The 19744-nt window shown below is 41.3% G+C and overlaps 1 protein-coding gene across 2 annotated transcripts in view; it reads left to right on the forward strand.

The window, feature by feature from the left end:
- The window catches only part of TNKS (tankyrase), a 213598-nt gene that overhangs the window by 124977 nt on the left and 68877 nt on the right, over nt 1-19744 (forward strand). For both annotated transcript variants that reach the window (XM_008274070.4, XM_051832511.2), the window contains 4 exons: nt 15089-15183; nt 16574-16640; nt 17280-17466; nt 19053-19174. In XM_008274070.4, the coding sequence (XP_008272292.3) occupies nt 15089-15183; nt 16574-16640; nt 17280-17466; nt 19053-19174 (471 nt within the window). The remainder of the gene's footprint in view (nt 1-15088; nt 15184-16573; nt 16641-17279; nt 17467-19052; nt 19175-19744) is intronic.

The following is a 19744-nucleotide window of genomic DNA, read 5'->3' on the forward strand; positions in this document are numbered from 1 at the left end:
CTGGGTGGCGTTTGGGTAAAATAAACTGTGGTTGGGGGCCAGCGCCGTGGCGCAGTAGGTTAATTCTCCACCTGAGGTGCCGACATCCCATATGGGCGCCGGTTCTAGTCCCAGCTGCTTCTCTTCCCATCCAGCTCTCTGCTGTGGCCTGGGATAGCAGAAGACGGCCCAAGTCCTTGGGCCCCCGCACCCATGTGGGAGACCTGGAAGAAGCTCCTGGCTCTGGGTTGGCGCAGCTCTGGCCGTTGTGGCCATTTGGGGAGTGAACCAACGGAAGGAAGACCTTTCTCTCTGTCTCTCCCTCTCAATGTCTATAACTCTACATCTCAAATAAATAAAATCTTAAAAAAAAAAAATCTGTGGTTACTGAGTAATCTATAATGCAAATAATTGAATTCTTTTTGAGATTGGCATTCTCCTTTCCCCACCCAATATAGCATACAGTAAAGAAATTTGAATTATCAACTTATAAATTCACAAATGTGTTCTTGAGATATGTATCTATTTTTCAGTACATGCTGACTAAAAATTAATGTTTGGCTGAAAACAAGGCTACCATATTCATTTGAATTGCAAAATGTACATCCCATGAAACACAAGGCAGGTATAGGATTAATTATTTGGGTGTCTGTATTGAAGTTCTTGGGTTGTATACATTTGTCATATTGCAGTACGTAGACTTTCTCCATATCCTTGGTCAGTAGCCCTCTACCTGATATGATTCTTCTCTAAATATCATGCCTGGGCCAGGTTTTGGAAGTCCCTATGTGGTAGATTGTTACTTTGAAGATCTTCTATGAATCATGCCTCTCTTTATTCATGCACGTGTCTAGTTCCCTCCCGCAGTGACTGATTTGCCTGCGACTGCTATGGTGACAAAAATAAGGCAGATGTGGTGCTGTGTCCATTTCAGGACAAGACTCGGAATTAACCTGGCAGCTGTTAGTGTCTTGCTTTTGGAATGTTCCTTCCTGAAACCCAGCTGCTATGCCAGGGAGCAGCCCCAGCAGCCATATGGAGAGGGCCGCGTGGAGGCAAGGGAAGACCTCTAGCCAGTACACCCACCCAAGTAACTTTATCTGTTCAGATATCCCAGACATTCTGGCCTCCTCTCTGTTCCAGTCCAACTTCTCGGTGATAGCAGCCGTTCTCATATCCCAGCTCATACCACAGAGAGCAGAAAAACTGCCAGGCAACTCACCTGTGCTTTGAGGTGGTTTGTAATTGTACTAATAGGTAACTGAAATGTACACCATTAGAAAATCTAACTCCATGCTTATTATCTTCCGGGCAAGAAGCTGAATTACAGAAAATGTGGCTTTTTTTTTTTTTTTTTTTGACAGGCAGAGTTAGTGAGAGAGAGACAGAGAGAAAGGTCTTCCTTCCGTTGGTTCACCCCCAAAATGGCCGCCACGGCCAGCACACTGCACCAATCCGAAGCCAGGAGCCAGGTGCTTCCTCTTTGTCTCCCATGAGGGTTCCCAGGGCCCGAGGACCTGGGCCATCCTCCACTGCCTTCCCGGGCCACAGCAGAGAGCTGGACTGGAAGAGGAGCAACTGGGACAGAACTGGCATCCCAACCAGGACTAGAACCCCGAGTGCCAGCGGCGCTGGCCCTGAATATGGTTCTTTTATAACTACTTGAAAGAATAAGTAAGGGTTTTAAAATATCTCCCCCAGTGTACTTAGGATTTCTTCAGTTATTTTGAATTTGTAACTTACAATCTGAGGAGTTTTTTCCCCCTAAAATTGTAGAAAATAATTTCATGTGCATCTTTTCAGGTTGTGGTATTGTGGGAAAAAAAGCAGGAATTTGAAGCTGGAAGAGCAAATTTTGTTATATTTTTGAGTTCTCAATTTTTTTTAGCCTAACAAAATGAAAGATTTGGGCCATGTGTGCTGTAAAGTACCTTCCAACTCTAGTGTTCCGAGACTGTAACATATTGTGTCCTTTATTTTTCAGCAGTTATTGGTGATTGCCAGTGCTCTGTAGTGGGACTGTGTCAGAGTCTGCAGCATCATCTGGCTAGCCATGGCACCTGGAATCTAGCTCCTGTGCAGACTTTCTGCCCTTTGAGAACGTGTCAGCCATAGCCCAGGGCGCAGGTCATGCTTCCTCTAGCCCCTAGTTTTGTTATCCTCCTCTGTTCTTACCAAAGGGTCATACCATTTTTTTACTTTCCAACTTTCTGGATCATAGTTCAGATGTTGCTTTTGATTACAAGAAGTGAAAATCCATTACGTCTGCATCAGGGAATTCTTCAAGTACTTTGGGTTTAATTATCCATCTAATCAAATCACTTCTTTAGAGTGTGTCTTGGAGAGCAACGCATGTTTTACTGTAACGCAGGAATCCCTTAGAGCAAGTTTTCTTGCCTCCTTGTATTGGGGTGTATTGCAAAATCTCTGTATATCTGTATATATTCATTTTGTAACAACAATGGCTTGAGAATGTCTTTTTATCTTTCATTAGGGAATTGCTTCCACTAACCCCATCTCTCTTTTGTCAAGTGTGACATTTCTACTAGCAAGGGTAATTAGTCCCAGGGCCAGCTAGGCTGTTTTTTTCTTTGAGGAATGAGTTTTTCGCAGAAGGGGACCACAGTGTTAAAGAGCAGGTGATAAAACGTAGTTGCCCATTTCACCTCTGTTTAGTCACCCTCCTCCCACCTTTGGACTCTCCTGCACTCCTATCCAGAAGCCCCTGGGACTTACCACCGAAGGAACTCTGTGATAAAAGCCAGTGTGTCTCCAAAGTCCTCGCACTCTTAACCACATTGAAACCTCCTGAAGCAGAGTTTCCCGATGTTCCAGCTTGCAGTTAACATGGCCCTCTGATAGTACAATGTAGAATGCTTCCCTCCTATGCAGTCTTTAAAAGCTGATTAGTGCAGGGCTGGCGCTGTGGCTCAAGAGGCTAATCCTCCACCTTGCCGTGCCGGCACACCGGGTTCTAGTCCTGGTCGGGGCACCGGATTCTGTCCCGGTTGCCCCTCTTCCAGGCCAGCTCTCTGCTGTGGCCAGGGAGTGCAGTGGAGGATGGCCCAAGTGCTTGGGCCCTGCACCCCATGGGAGACCAGGATAAGTACCTGGCTCCTGCCATCGGATCAGCGCAGTGTGCCGACCACAGCGTGCCGGCTGCGGTGGCCACTGGAGGGTGAACCAACGGCAAAGGAAGACCTTTCTCTCTGTCTCTCTCTCTCTCTCACTGTCCACTCTGCCTGTCAAAAAAAAAAAAAAAAAAAAAAGCTGATTACTGCAACTTGTTTTCTCTTTCAAGAATAAGTCATTTGTTTTACATCACTTAGAATCTTTGAAGCTCAGGTACGAAAATCTAAATTCTAAAATAGTAATTACCAAGAGGAATTTATGTGAGGTTTCCATAGTATAAAACATCCGGTTACCATCAGACCAAGAAACCTGTAGTCCATAAAGTATGCCAGCAGTTTCTTGCTAACAGTGAAAAAACTATGTTGCACCCTGAGAGTACCAGGCACCTCCTCCCCTCCCCATGCCATACAGACCCTACGAGAGGATGTCAGAAACTCATTTTCATATGCATATTTCAATTTCTTCTGCTGATCGGATGCTGGAAAAGAGAAACACAGTTGTAGGTCTTGCAGGTCTTGAGGAATCCCCTAGGAATTTCCATAATGACAATGTTAAATTAAAATTGAATTAACTTGGCATTTAGAGCTTTATTCTCACTAAGATCACCCTGTGAATTTCTTCTTTCTTGTCTATTCGTTTCCTTGCCCCTTTTCTCCTCCTAAAGCATATGCTTAGAGATAGCTTTTTATATCTGAACTTGAAAATAAATTTTTAATATTTCAGGCTGTACAAGCACAGAAACCTTGTTTTGTAAGATATTTCATAAATTCTATAACTTTTCAAATGCCCAGGTTCAAATGCCCGTGTTGTTATTTTGGAAGAACATCCTCTCTGAGGCTATAAAATACCACCATTCTCTGTTCATGCAGTCTGTCTAGAATCCAGGGTCATCTTTAGAAGGAGCCTCCCAATACAGCTTTGAAACCAGTGTTGATAACTCTGGCAGGCTCTGCTTAAATACCTTTAAAACAGAAAAAAAAAAGCTCACTGGTTTAGATCAGATCATATCTGAATTCAGGGCCTGATTTTGGATATTAAACTTGAAGAAGGGATACTGACCTACTAAAAGTTACCAGGCAGGTAGTCATTATCCAGTGAGAAGATTTGTGGTGGCTGGGAGGGGCTTAGTTCAAGAAAACCCAACTGACCATTGGTTAGAAATACCTAGAAAAATCCTGCACTGGGAAGCAGGCAAAAGATATTATCTTCTCCAATTTCAATGTTGTTCTTTCTGATCTTGCTGTACCTCCTGATTTTAGGCCCCATTTCTAGGATGCCCATCCAATGGTGTGGTCATATTGTCGTTATTGATAGGGTTAGCTTGGAGTGACCTGTGTGATCAGAGTGCTGAAGTGGTTAGAACCAAGGAGATCCCTTCCTGCTGACAGTAATTCTTCTTGCCACTCAGGCTTCCTAGTCCATTTCTGAGCATCCTGTCTGCTACCTGAGCACTCAGCCGCAGAAAAAGAGGGATGACAGGCTAAGAGTTCTGAATTCAGACAGCTTGAATTTGACCCCTGATTTATTAACTTGCTGTAGTGATATCCCCGTTCCTGTTTCATCATTTGTTATGTAGAAGTTATAATAATTTTCGATTCAGGCAGTTGGTGTAGAAAGTGAACAAGATAGGGCTTGTGTTCTGGTGCAGCAGCTTAAGCTGCTGCCTGGGAATGCTGGTTCAAGTCCTGGCTACTTAGCTTCCAATCCAGCTCCTGCTAATGCTCCTGGGAAAATAGCAGGTGATCCCCTGTAGCCACGTGGGAGAACTGGAATGCGTTGCAGGCTACTGGCTTCAACTTGGCCCAGCCCCCGCCATTGCAGCCATTTGGGGAGTGAATCAATGAATGGAAAATCTCTAGCTCTCCCTCTTGCTGTCACTCTGTGTTTCAGATAAATAAAATAAACCTTTTAAAAAGCAAATAAAACAGAAGAAACATGATAATACACATAATGGACTTAGAACAACACTTAGTACATAGAAAGTACCCAGTAAACCTTGGTTATTTTCAATAAAGACTTGTATTCTGAAGATGTTTAATATCTTCCATGTCATTTTAACCTAAAGATATTTCTGTGAGGAAGACATATTGTTGCCATTCCCCCCATCTCCGCAATGCCCTCCCCATTACAGAGATATGAATTAAGAAAATATTAATACATTAAATTGTTAGGTTATAAGGGTAGTACCATGTTTATGATATGGTCCATTGTGATGAGGTTGTAGCTGTGGTTAGATGTCTTTAGTTCTAGCACTGTGCTTTTGAGAACAATTGACTAAGAAAGAGGCCCAGGACCAGAGGCAAGGACTTGGGATTGAGAAGAGACCGTATTACTATAAGAGGATCTGATAATATGCATTCTGTAGAAAAGACAAACTGGAGAAGACAAGTTGTGAGAAAGATGGGGATAAAATAGCTTTGTTTCATCTCTGCTTTATCATTTTCTCTTCTCCAGAAGTTACTCTATTAAATTCTCTTTGTAGTGGGGCGAGTGCTAAGAAACTTCAAGGAGACTGCTCTTCATTATGCTGCTACTTAAAATATCACTTTAAAAGAACAGGCATCAGCGATCAGATATATTTATTTCAATGGAAGCATGCCATATTGATTCTCTAGTTTTTAATTTGCTTAGATTCTGATCTTAGTATCACTGTCTCAAAGAGCTTCTGAGCTTCTTAGCAGATTAATCAGGTCTCTGTGCCTTGAAGAAATTTAAGAAAGCTCTGACTCTGTCTCTTTTCCTGGGAATTTTGTCTTAATGGCTGACGTAGTATTTTATTTGTAGAAAGGAACACATGTCTATCTTTACCAGGTGACAGATTCAAAGATCTGTGTTTTGAGGAGAGAGAGCAAGAATGGAACAACCCAAATCTCCATCTATAAACAATGGTAAATAATTATGATACAACTATACAGTGGAAATATGTACAGTTGTTACAAAAAATAAGATAGATGTACATAAACTGAAACCAAGAGGGGAAGAGCAGATTGTGGAAGAATATAATATAATCCTATTTGTGTGAACAAAGCAACAACAAAAAGAGGAAAAACAAGTACATTTCTATAAAGGGTATTCAAAAAGTTTGTGGAAAATGTGTATTATCTTTTAGTTCCTTTTTTCCAAAAAAAATTTTTAAATACCCTCTCATACTTGGAAGACTGTATTAAAAGATACTTGTGCAACTGTAAATACTGATAACTTTAGACAAGGAGCTTGTTGGGCTTTAGGGAGAAATAAAGAAAACCTTCCACTTCCTATTATCTTCTATACAGTTTGAATTGTATATTTTTTTTAATTTTATTTAAGGTATACAAATTTTATGTATTTCCTATATTCTTTGATTAATATTTTCATAATTGAAAAAGGAACTTTATTGGCAAAGGAACGATGAATAAATGTAGTATTCTTATAATCAAGACAAATTGAAACTGGGAAAATACATGCATAGTGCCTCATTTTTGAAGCCAAACTTGAAAAGGCATGTTTTTACTTGTCTAAAAATAGAAATAAGTATTGGAGTTATTAAATAATAATAGCTTTTTATTTAAAGATGCATAAAGTTAAAAATTGCAAAGATGTTATCTGGGACTTGTAAGTTCAGAGAAGTAATACTTGCAAAACTGATTATCCATTGAATAATTTTAAAAGTGAAAGAATAGGGGGCTGGCGCTATGGCGCCAGCATCCCGTATGGGCGCCGGTTCTACTCCCGCCTACTCCTCTTCCAATCCAGCTCTCTGCTATGGCCTGGGATAGCAGTAGAAGAAGGCCCAAGTCCTTGGGCCCCTGCACCCGTGTGGGAGACCCGAAGGAAGCCCCTGGCTCCTGGCTTTGGATCAGTGCAGCTCTAGCCATTGCGGCCATCTACGGAGTGAACTAGCGGATGGAAGACCTCTCTCTCTGTCTCTACCTCTCTCTGTAACTTTGTCTTTCAAATAAATAAAAATAAATATTTTTTTAAAAAAGTGAAAGAATATCCAAATAATGTGTCACCCAATATAGTACTGTATGAAGTACATGGTACAACCTATGAATTGTTTTTTGCCAAAAAGTGTCACATGAAAGAGGAAACTTCCAGTTTACAAGAAATACAGAAGATAAAGCCAAGAGTTAAACAAGCACACAAGAAAGGGAGTAGACAACTGACACTGTTTCTTTCACAAGACAGTACTATAGTGGGGAAAAAAAATGATGATGACAATTAGAGAGACTTAGAGGCACAGTAGCTAAATATATTTACCCAGATTCCAGCAAAACATCTTTTTTTTTTTTTTTTTTTTTTTTTTTTTTTTTGACAGGCAGAGTGGACAGTGAGAGAGAGAGACAGAGAGAAAGGTCTTCCTTTGCCGTTGGTTCACCCTCCAATGGCCGCCGCGGCCGGCGCGCTGCGGCCGGCACACCGCGCCGATCCGATGGCAGGAGCCAGGAGCCAGGTGCTTTTCCTGGTCTCCCATGGGGTGCAGGGCCCAAGCACCTGGGCCATCCTCCACTGCACTCCCTGGCCACAGCAGAGGGCTGGCTTGGAAGAGGGACAACCGGGACAGAATCCGGTGCCCCGACCGGGACTAGAACCCGGTGTGCCGGCGCCGCTAGGCGGAGGATTAGCCTAGTGAGCCGCGGCGCCGGCCCAAAACATCTTTAAAATAAGTGTTTTTTGAGACAACGAGGAGATCTGTATTTTGACAAGAGCATTAGATAATAACGTTTTCCTTCTCTTTTGTTAAATACAATTAATATGTTCAAGTTTTGAAAGAAAACACCTACACATTTTAGACACCTGTGGAAGTATGTAGAGGTGAATTGTCAGCATTTTAAATATACTTCAGAAGGAAAATACTTAAGGAAAAAAGAATACAAAAGAGATAACAGAAGCCAGAGTAACAAGGTCTTAATAATGATTATTGACTCTAAGAGATGAGTATTTCAGTATTTTATATTTCTTCAAACCCATTTTTAATAAAGCAGACATGTTCAAATGCTGGCTCAAATACTTGGGGTCCTTGAGGAGACCCAGATGGAGTTGCCGACCTCTGCCTTAGTCCTGGCTCTACCCTAGCTATTGTGGGCATTTGGGGAGTGAATCAATGGATAGAAGATATCTCCCTTCCTCCCTTCTCCCTCCTCCCATAACCCCCCTACTATGTGTGTGTGTATGTGTGTGAGAAAGAGAGAGAGAGAGAGGCTCTGCATTTCACTCTGCCCAAGTACTGGAGCTGTCATCCACTGATTCCCAGGCACATTAACAGGGAGCTGGATTGGAAGTGGAGCAGTCAGGACTTGAACCAGGACTTTGACATTGGCCAAAAAAATGACAAAAGATCAAATTGATAAAAATTTATAAATAAAGTTGCACCCACAGGCTTGTGAATTGTGTATATATTTGTGTGTGTGTGTGTAGGATAAGTTAAAGCTACTTGCAATGTTTTTTACTAGACTGTAAATCTGTCATAAAAAACAAAGATAATTTATTTTTTCTTATAGATTGAATCCAAGAAGAAAGCTTTGAATTCTGGGACTTTCTTCAGTAATCCCTTTTTTTCTATAAACATTTTGTAATATGAAAATATTAGTGATAACATTTCTTTTACATCAGAGTAATATTTAGAAAAAGGTTTTATATTTGCAGTTTTTACACACTTTGCCATTCCACATGTTTGTCTTTTAAAATGTTCCCAGTGGAAACATCTGTTTTTAGAACAAATCTGAAGTTTACAGGCTGGTGATGATTGCTGTCCTGTGTACACTGATGTCTTAAATGTTTGATTCTCACATCTATTAGTTTGCAACCATCATCAAATTATGTAGTAACATGTGTGAGTATTACAAGTGGGTCTGCTTTATTTATTGAAAGCCAAAATTACACTCTGTCAATTATCCAAGCAATTAGAAAATGACTTTTTATCACTGCTGCACCATTTGACAGTTGGGGTGTAAATTTGGCACTGCATGGTAACCAGTGACCGAGCTGAGTTCTGGGCTACATGGTTTGATTGCTTTGCATCGGAGATGGAATTTGATAAATAATGTTGTAAATTTTGGTTTTAGAGTGCGGAAACCTCTTGGCCTTTAGGGGCATAAGCCTGTTCAGACAATCCTTTGTTCTCCATTTGTCTGTACTTTTCTCTGTGCATTCTGCCGTTTCTCAAATGTATTGCATGGATTTTTCCCGATGTTCCTGCTAGTTAGAACATCAGGTTACATGATTAGTATCCACATTAGAACAGTTACTCAGAACGTATCATCCAGCTTGTTCTGCACTCACCCTTCCTGTAGTTCATCCGCTCCCGTGGCTCAGCTACCCCTCCTGAGATGCTGCTACCAGTTTGCTGACACTGTCCTCTGTCTCCTGGGTTAGTAGGATTCTGTTCAGATCTTCCTCCCATAAGATTAACTCTGTCTCTTCAGTTTTATTCTTCCACATAATAACTAAAACAGCCTTTCCGAAACTTCAGTCTTAAGTACTCTTGTGCTTCGAGGCCTTCAGTGGTTTCTCATTGTTCTTAGATCTCCCCCAATCTCATACAGTAAATTTAGCCACTGGATGTTATTTTTTTAGTTTCTCGAGTATACCATTCCCGTAGGCACTTCATGCTACTTGGAAGAAAGCTCTCTTCAAGTCTCAGCTCAGAAAGCAGTTCTTTTGAGAGTCTTCCCTGACCCCTCTCTCTGCTGCTTACTATACAGTGTCTTGGGTTTGCATCTTGTAGACTTCTGTGGCTTCCTGAACTTTCCTGATCACAGTTGTGTTCACACAGACTGTATTACCTGCTTGCTTTAGTTACTTGAGTCCTCGGAAATTATATTTTTGTTTCTTCATCTTTTGTAATTCTGAACAGAAGTTTAGTTTATCTGCACTTCCTTTGAGTGCCCTGTGTGGGAGGGATGAGAAGATCCACAAGGGCTAAGTGTGGAACTTTCCTTGATTACCCTAGTACTTGACTAGATGTCACGTGCGTGGTAGATAATAAAATGTTTGAAGCGAGTAACAGTGATGACCGGATTTATTTTTAACCTAATCTGTCCCAAATTCTGGTCCCATACTTCTGTTCTCGCTCGCTCGCTCTCTCTCCCCCTCTCTCTTTTCCGCCTACCCTTCCTCCACCCCTCCCATCTCCTCCTCTCTGCCCAGAAGTTACTATTAAGGTATCATATAGGCATTTAAAATTCAGTAAACTCGCATCTCAGTCTTTCCACCTGGCATCTCCTCTTTCCTCCTTTCTTTTGTTATTTTTTTCTGTAATTGACATTTCTAAACTGGAAACTATCATATTCCTCACCATTATCAATCAGTTATGAAAGTACTAGCCATTCTGTTTCCTAATAGTTTTTACAACTCAGTCCTTAATCACAACCACTGTATTTCAGGCTTCCCATCGCTTTCTGTCTTGTCACTTTCAGTTATATAGATTTCAGCAGTTTCAAAACTATATATATTGTGTTCTCAGCACAGTGTCAATAAATTTTGACTCTCGAATGACTTTTTAAATCTGGAAACTAGAGTGTTTTTCTTATATTTTTCCCTGCTAAATAAGCTGTTAATATAGGTTCATTCATTTTAGGGACTTTGTTCATTTTCAGGAGTAAAAGAAACAAAAATTATCAACTAGATACAAATAAAATTGTGTGTATGCTATGTCCTGTAAGAGCTGCCTGACTTAATGACCAATCATCCAAAGCAGCCTTTGTCTCTGGGGAAAACTTCCCACCCGCCATGCCATGTCCAGTTCAATCCTGGAAGTGTGCCAATATGAGATCCCAAAAACCGTATTTACCTTTCTTCCTGAAACAGAAAGGAAAATGGACAAAACATGAAACCATAGTTTTCAGACTCTGGACATTGCAAAAAGGGAGCCAATCAGGTCAGCTGTGCAGTTGTTGCAGCTCACAGCCTAGAAAAGAATTTCCAGGCTTTAGTGTAGGGGGGAAAGTTCAGGAAGAACCCTACAGACTCCCTGAGTTAAGGAGACAGAGTTGGGCGTTTGAAGGAAGTTGGTGAGAGTTGTAGGAGCAGGTAAGGGAGATCCATGAAAGGCCCACTGACAGTCTTCAGTCAAGTATGATGATTACGTGTGTGAGGGAACTGCCTGAGACTGATCGAAGACCACCCAGAAGGATAAAGCTCATAATGCCAGGAAATGATTTGTAGTAGTTTCCCTTACCACTAACTGAAGTGGGAACTCTCGTGAATCACTGGGTATCATGGAGAACTCAAAAGGCAATGTCTCAGTAGTAGAGGAAAATCAGTTCCATCAAAACTCTGCTCTGGTCCTGCCTAACAAAACCTAAAACCAAGCTTTGAAAGCAACCTATTACAGTCATGCCTTGCTTAAATGTCTAGGATGGTTTCTGAGAAATGCATCCTTAGTTGATTTCATCACTAGGCAAACTTCATAGAGTAAACTTACACAAATTAAGACCGCCACATCACTAGAGGATTTGATCTTCTGGGACCACCACCATGTATGTAGTCTGTTGTTGACCAGAATATCATGCAATTCCTATAAATATGAGGGAGCAGAAAAGAATATTTGATGATATAAAAGCTCAAGTTTTCCAGACTTAGTGAAAACAGGTCCAAGAAGTTTACCAAGCCTAAGCACAGTAAATAAATAAATAACTTTAGGAAACTATCCAAAAGTTCATCATAATCAAATTTCTTAAAGCCAATGATAAAAGAAAATATTAAAGTATCCAAAGGAAAGAACATGTACGAAGGAACAAAAAGAATAAGGATGGTGGCAGACTTCTAGTCTTGAAACAATGCGAGGGCCGGCGCCGTGGCTCACTTGGTTAATCCTCCACCTGCAATGCCGGCATCCCATATGGGCACTGGGTTCTAGTCCCGGTTGCTCCTCTTCCAGTCCAGTTCTCTGCTGTGGCCCAGGAAGGCAGTGGAGGATGGCCTAAGTGCTTGGGCCCTGCACCCGTGTGGGAGACCAGGAGGAAGCACATGGCTACTGGCTTCAGATCAGCACAGCGCCAGCTGTAGCGGCCATTTGGGAGGTGGCCCAGTGGAAGGAAGACCTTTCTCTCTGTCTGTCTCTCACTGTCTATAACTCTGTCAAATAAAAAAAAAAAAACAACCAATGCGAGCCAGAAGACAGCAGAAAAACTTGTTTGAAATATTAAAGAAAAAGAAAAGAGTTAACTTAAACTTCATTATCAGCAAAAATATCTTTGTAAAAGGCAAAATAACAGTTCTGAAAATACCTTAATACTCTCTGGCAGTATCATTTGCAAGGACATTTGACATGTATCTGAAAGCAGAAACTTGGCTGGGCTTGTCATTAGATAGTACAAAAAATTTAATTGTTCAGCATTTTGTATCTTGAAAATGTGGGGCTAGCATCGTGGCAGAGCTGATAAAGCCATCGCCTGTGATGCCCAGAATCCCATATGGGTGCTGATTTGAGTCCCAGCTACTCCACTTCCAGTCCATCTCTCTGCTCATGTGCCTGGGAAAGCTGCAGAAGATCACCCGTGTGCTTGGGCCCCGGCAACCCAGGTGGGAGACCTGGAAGAAGCTCTTGGCTCCTAGCTACAGACCAGTTCAGCTCTGGCCATTGTGGCCTTTTGGGGAGAAGATGTCTCTCTGTTTGTCTCTCCCTCACTCTCTCTGTAAACTCTGCCTTTCAAATAAAAATTTTTAAAGATTTATCTGTTTATTTGAAAGAGTTACACAAAGAGAACAGGAGAGGCAGAGAGAGAGAGAGAGGTCTTCCACTGGGTGGTTCACTCCCTAGATGGCTATAACGGCCAGAGCTGTACCAATCTGGAGCCAGGAGCCAAGAGCTTCTTCCTGGTCTCGCACGTGGCTGCAGGGGCCCAAGGAGTTGGGCCATCTTCCACTGCTTTCCCAGGCCATAGCAGAGAGTTGGATTGGAGGTAGAGCAGCCGGGACTCAAACCAGCACCCATATGGGATGCCAGCACTGCAGGTGGCAGCTTTACCTGCTACTCCACAGCACCGGCCCCTCAAATAAATTTTTAAAAAAGAATTTGCATAGACAGAAAACTTTAGTTTTTGCAATAGCTGACGTGAGTGACTTCGTTATATATACAAAAACTGAAACATACAGGTAGTGTGACTTTCACAGAATTTCCCAAGATTTGGGACCATAATCAGGTTTTCTGACTTTCCTCTTCAGAATTCTTCTAATCTACACATGGTCTTTTGATTAATAGCTGCGTATTGCTCAAAAGGTTTTTTAAACAGTCAAAAATGTGTGTGTGTGTGTATTTAAAGTGTACGGAGTGCTTTGAAAGTGGTAACAGGTAGTGTAATATGTATTATGTTTTTAATTTAGAATGTATGAAGAAAATAAGTGGAAAAATCTTAGTAAGGCCCAAATAGAAGACAAGGAAAATGAAAGAGAAGACATTAAAGTATATTAGAGTTTGCACGAAAACCTGTTGTATTTTAACAGGGCCACATTGGAAAATTGCTTTGGTTGCAGAGAAGTTTTTAATTAACATGATGTTATTTCTGATTTTTTAAAAAACTGAGGGGAATTTTGATTACTTTAATTGGATTAAATTTTAGCCGAATGTTTCAAATTAAAATGTGGCAGAAATTAGTTGAGAAGAAACTACATTTTCTCCTGTGTTTATGATGGGTGTGGGGGGTACATACAATAGAAGAATTAAATTCTCTGTTGGAATGTAGTTTTGACCCATTACTAGCAGCCATATGGAATGAATAAGCTTCATTTTTTTTTGTTTCCACTCACATTTCTTCAAATAGTTCTTTAGGGATGCTTTTTGATCTTTCTTGTTAAAGACATTTTGCAAGCTATGTCTTTAAAGATTTATGATAGAATTGCGATTTAAATGTTAGAATGTGAAAGGACAGGATATAAGCAGGATACAGAGAAGTATTTCCAGTTGTAGAGAATGTGTGCCCTGGCATGTCTTGTCAAAACAATGAGGATGGTTTATTTTGGAAAGAAATCAGAAATAATGTAGGGGAGATAGGATAGGGTTTGATTACTGAAGATCTTGAAAAACAAGTAGGGAAATGTGTGATGTCTTTGTTTCATGTCGCTATAACAAAATGCCCAGTATCAGGTAAATGTATAATGAAAAGGATTCATTTGGTTCCCAATCTGTGGCTAGAAATTGGGCCCTTTAGGGCCGGCGCCGCGGCTCACTAGGCTAATCCTCCGCCTTGCCGTGCCGGCACACCGGGTTCTAGTCCCGGTCGGGGCACCGGATTCTGTCCTGGTTGCCCCTCTTCCAGGCCAGCTCTCTGCTGTGGCCAGGGAGTGCAGTGGAGGATGGCCCAGGTGCTTGGGCCCTGCACCCCATGGGAGACCAGGAGAAGCACCTGGATCCTGGCTCCTGCCATCGGATCAGCGCGGTGCGCCAGCCGCAGCGCACCGACCGCGGCGGCCATTGGAGGGTAAACCAACGGCAAAGGAAGACCTTTCTCTCTGTCTCTCTCTCTCACTGTCCACTCTGCCTGTCAAAAAAAAAAAAAAAAAAAAAAAAAAGAAATTGGGCCCTTTAGCCACCTCCCACTGCATGGCACAGAACACACGAGAGGGGTCGGAAGTCACATGGTTGAGGGAGGACACAAGAGAGTGAGCTAAGCAAGCCAAACTCACTTCCTAAGCACTTTCTCTTGTGCTAACCAGTCCAGTCCAGCACAAAACTCATGAGTTCTTCCTATGAGAAAAGCATTGATCCCTCTAAAAGGCCCCGGCATCTCTCAACACTGTTGAACTGAGCCCCAAGCCTCAGCATAATTTTTGGTGAGGACAAACCATATTCAAACCGCAGCAGATGTCACAGAAGTTAGAACGTATTTCTGAGGAGGGTGACTTATCTGTCGTGCAGTGATGAAAGGTGAAGTTTTGGCATTTCAACCCAGTATTTTGCGTTAACTGTCATTATGTTGAATTCTGAATACATATTAAAATGGCGAAGCAAGAATTTTTTGTCTGACAAGGGGAATGTGTTTTTGTTCCTGTTTTCTAGTCCACTCCTTTACATCTAGCGGCGGGCTACAACAGAGTTCGAATAGTTCAGCTTCTTCTTCAGCATGGTGCTGATGTTCATGCAAAAGACAAAGGGTAGGTGTAAAAATTTATTTCCTTATGACTCTGTTTATGAATTATTATGCCTTATTTTCATCCTCTGCTAATCTATAGTTTTTAAGTACTAGACAAAGTTTAATAATAAGATAATTTTGATATGTACCTATTTATTAAGGATACTTATAGTTTCCTAAATCATTTAATTGTATGGCAGTTCTGTTATTTAAAATTCAAATATGTTTGTCAATTGCAGTCATCATTTTTCAGTTCTTAAGTTGTATTTTAGAAACAGAAAACAAATGGAAAGTTAAGATAATCCAGTAGCATAGTTATCATATCAGATATGAAAGGATTATCTCTTTTAGTTAATAAACCAAAATGTTAAGTATTCAAAGTGTTCATTTGGTGGGAGGATTTTTCCCTAGTGAAATCATGGATATCTAAACTGACAAAAACCTAGGGGGACCTTAGGAAGGATAGTATGGGAAGGGGATAAATAGGTGGGAGCCCAGAAAGCAGTTATGCCATTTGTTTTCTGAATAGTTTTAGAAAACTCTGAAGAGTTTTAGAAAACTTTTGCACCAGTTTCCTGTCTATACTCTAGGGATATATGAACACTGGGGCAGGCTAACATCTCTCATCCTCCCATCTTAAGATCTAAAAGATAACTGATGCTAGCACCCAGGTGATGAGCTCACGTTGCAGGCTTGTGACTGGAGCAGAAAGAAGAGACGCCCTCGAGGAGTGTTTCTTTCACTTTGCACCCTCAATATCAAGAAACAGAAATGAACGCAGTACTTGAGACGTTTATGAGAACGGAAATCCATCCATTTCAAGTCTGCTCGTCTCAGTGCTGTCTCTCTTGCCTGCACCAGGTTTTGTGCCGTATGTGAATGGTGTCCCAATAGTGTAGGAGCTTAGAATGTCTGATGCTCTTGTGCATCTCTGTCCTTGTGCATCTCTGAAAACAGATGGGTGCATGATAGGTGAGTCATCAAGAGAAGTACAGCACCGAAAAAGGGAGTTCTGACTCACTTGGATACTTTGACATGCACATTTTAATAGTGGGATATTTAATTCTTATGCTGGAAATTATCATGAAAGTGAAGGAAAATAACAGGAAAGTTTCAATTCACTACCAATTAACTTTTATTTCCTATAAATACTTGATTTATAAAGTATGTAGTTATCAATTAGCACAAAATCTTTTTGCCTCAATGTTATTCTAATTGATGTTTTATCATCTTTAAGGAGTTCAAGCAAAAAAAACCAATAAATATACAAAATGTGAACATTGTACTTTGAATTCTTTTAATTAAATAGATATATTTCAATATAATATGGGGGATTTGTTTCTTAGTATTTCAGGAATAAATGACTAAGTTGTCTGAAATTTAAGTATTTTGATTTGCCTTTTTTTATTTAGTGGACTTGTACCTCTTCATAATGCATGCTCATATGGACATTATGAAGTCACAGAACTGCTGCTAAAGGTATGAGGAAATATACTAAGTGTCAAAATACTAAGTACCATTTGCTTCAGAAAAAGAGTTAGCTTTTCTGTGTTTCTTGGCCAATAAGATTTTTAAGAGAATAATTTTTTTTAAGATTTATTTTATTTATTTGAAAGAGTTACAAGGAGGGGTAGAGAGAGAGAGAGAGAGGTCTTCCATCCATTGGTTCAGTCCCCGAATGGCCATAATGACTGGAGCCGAGCCTATCTGAAGCCAAGAGCCAGGAGCTTCTTTTGCGTTTCTTGCTTGGGTGCAGGAGCCCAAGCACTTGGGCCATCCTCTGCTGCTTTCCCAGGCACATTAGCAGGGAGCTGCATTGGAAGTGGAACAGCTGGGACTTAAATCGGTACCCATATGGGATGCCAGCACTGCAAGCCAGGGCTTTAACCCACTGTACCACAGTGCCAGCCTAAGAGAATAAAATAATTTTAAAAATTACTATTGCCTTAAAATTTTCAAAATGACCCACTTAATTTAACCTGTTTTTAACAGCTGAAATTATTGAAATAAAAGTCATTCACATTTCAGAAAGCCATGACTGAAATTTGCAATGAAATATCTTCTGAGTTTCATTTAATACAGCAAAATGGTTACTGACGTAGCACTTTCTCTGTTCAGCATGGAGCTTGTGTGAACGCCATGGATCTCTGGCAGTTTACTCCACTGCACGAGGCTGCTTCCAAGAACCGCGTTGAAGTCTGCTCCTTGTTACTCAGCCATGGTGCCGACCCTACGCTAGTCAACTGCCACGGCAAAAGTGCTGTGGACATGGCTCCAACTCCTGAACTCCGAGAGAGATTGACTTGTATGTATCTGGATCCTAAAATCAATATTGCTGATAGCAATTGTTACTAGGGCTCGTGTTTTACCTAACTTAGATGTTATCTGTCGCTCCCCCTCTTCGTGGAGGAACGACACAGGACCCTGCGCTGTTCTTTTGTCTGCTCGGCCCTCCCTGGGTTTGCTGCTGGTTCTTCCCGGGTTGGCTACTATCCCTTCCACCTCCGTGGAAGGGCAGTTCCCCCTGGCCGCATTCCCCACTTCCGCAGGGGAGCGGCACACCGCCGGCCGGCTCTTCTCGGGGGCTGCACAGGTGTTCCCCTTAGATGTCCCCCATAGATGTTCCCGGTGCATGCCGTCTCTCTCCTCCTTTATAGTCCTCTTCCGCCAATCCCAACTCGGCTGCCCACACGCCGAGTACGCTGCTCTCCAATCAGGAGCAGGTCCTACAGTTTATTGGTTGAACTGGAGGCAGCTGTGCGGAAGCTGTTTACTTCTCTCCCAGCGCCATATTGTGGGAGAGCAGATGCATAGAATAAGTCTTAATTCCAGTAACTTAGTCTAGTCCGAGCTGCTCCCCACAGAGGAGAGCAGATGCATAGAATAAGTCTTAATTCCAGTAACTTAGTCTAGTCCGAGCTGCTCCCCACAGTTATCCTTCCATTTTTACAGGAATGCTAGTTTATAATCCTCATTTCTAATCATACACTTTTACTTCTCTCTATGACTTCCACAGGAATCTTGTACACACATACTATATGTTATGGTTTTATTCAAGCCTAAAACTAATTAATTTGTTAAGGCAGCAGTGGCAGCAGCTGCTGCTTCTTTTCTTTAAAGCTAATGAGAATGAGTCCATCAGGAACCACTTATTGAGTACTTACTATGAGCCAGGCACTGGGAATACAGCAGTGTGCAAATCAGGGAAAAAATCTCTGACATCATAAGAGCTTCTATTTTTGTGCCATTGATAATAATAGATTATATTCAACATTTTTGAGTACTCATATTTTCCCAAGCCTTGCAAGGTTGCACAATCTTGTGTGTGTGTGTGTGTGTGTGTTTTAATTTTATTTAAAAGGCAGAGTAATAGAGAGGGAGAGAGCGAACCATCCACTGGTTCGCTCCTCAAATGGCTGCATTGACCCCAGCTCATCCAGGCCAAAGCTGAGAGCCAGGAACTCCATCCTGGTCTCCCACATGAATGGCAGGGGCCCAGATACTGGGGCCATCATCTGCTAATTGCCCAAGTACATTATTAGGAAACTGGATAGGAAGCAGGGCAGCCAGGACTCAAGCACTCTGATATGGGATGTGAGTGATGCAAGCGATGGCTTAACCTGCAGTGCCACGGTGCCTGCCTCTGATTTCCTTTTGATGGATATTTAGATGAATTGTTTTAAAATTTTGTTGCAATAAATGTCTTTGTATGTGCATCTTTATGAACTCCACATTAATCACGCCCTCATCCTGCATTCTCATTATAGTGTTGTATTTCTTATTAAAAATGGAGGAATGTGTAAAAATACTAATTTTTCTATGTATGTAATCATGCTGAAAAGTGTTATTATTTTTAAACCTTTTTTATGTCAACCATTATTTCATTGACAGATGAATTTAAAGGTCATTCTTTACTGCAAGCAGCCAGGGAAGCAGACCTAGCCAAAGTTAAAAAAACTCTTGCTTTGGAAATCATTAATTTCAAACAACCACAGTCTCATGAAACAGCACTGGTAAGATGTTATTGTTCATCCATTCTTTGGGTCTGTAACAGTAGTGTAAGCACAGAATATGATTTTCATTTCAGAAACCTTGATTTTAGTGTGGAAAATGCCAGGAATTTGCATTTTGCTTGTACTGATTGTTAATTTTGGTTCAGATGATGATTCCTTTCATGGCTATGCGAACTGACATTTGGTCAGCCTTCATTTGGCAATTATTGTACCTTTGTCTTTACACAAACTTAATATAAAACAATCTACCTTTATAGCCAATGATTCCAAAAGATACAACATATGATTTTCCCAATAGAATCTTCTTTCTCTTGAGTTTATTAGCTAAATCCTATATGTGTGTGTGTGTGTGTGTGTATATATATATATATATAATATTTGAGTTAGACAGTGAGAGAGAGAGAGACAGAGAGAAAGGTGTTCCTTTCGTTGGTTCACCCCCTAAATGGCCACTATGGCTGGAGATACGCCAAACCAAAGCCAGGAGCCAGGAGCTTCCTCCTGGTCTCCCATGTGGGTGCAGGGGCCCAAGCACTTGGGCCATCCTACACTGCCTTCCTGGGCCACAGC

The sequence above is a fragment of the Oryctolagus cuniculus genome, chromosome 2 (genome assembly GCF_964237555.1).
Source record: "Oryctolagus cuniculus chromosome 2, mOryCun1.1, whole genome shotgun sequence".
Lineage (NCBI taxonomy): Eukaryota > Metazoa > Chordata > Mammalia > Lagomorpha > Leporidae > Oryctolagus > Oryctolagus cuniculus.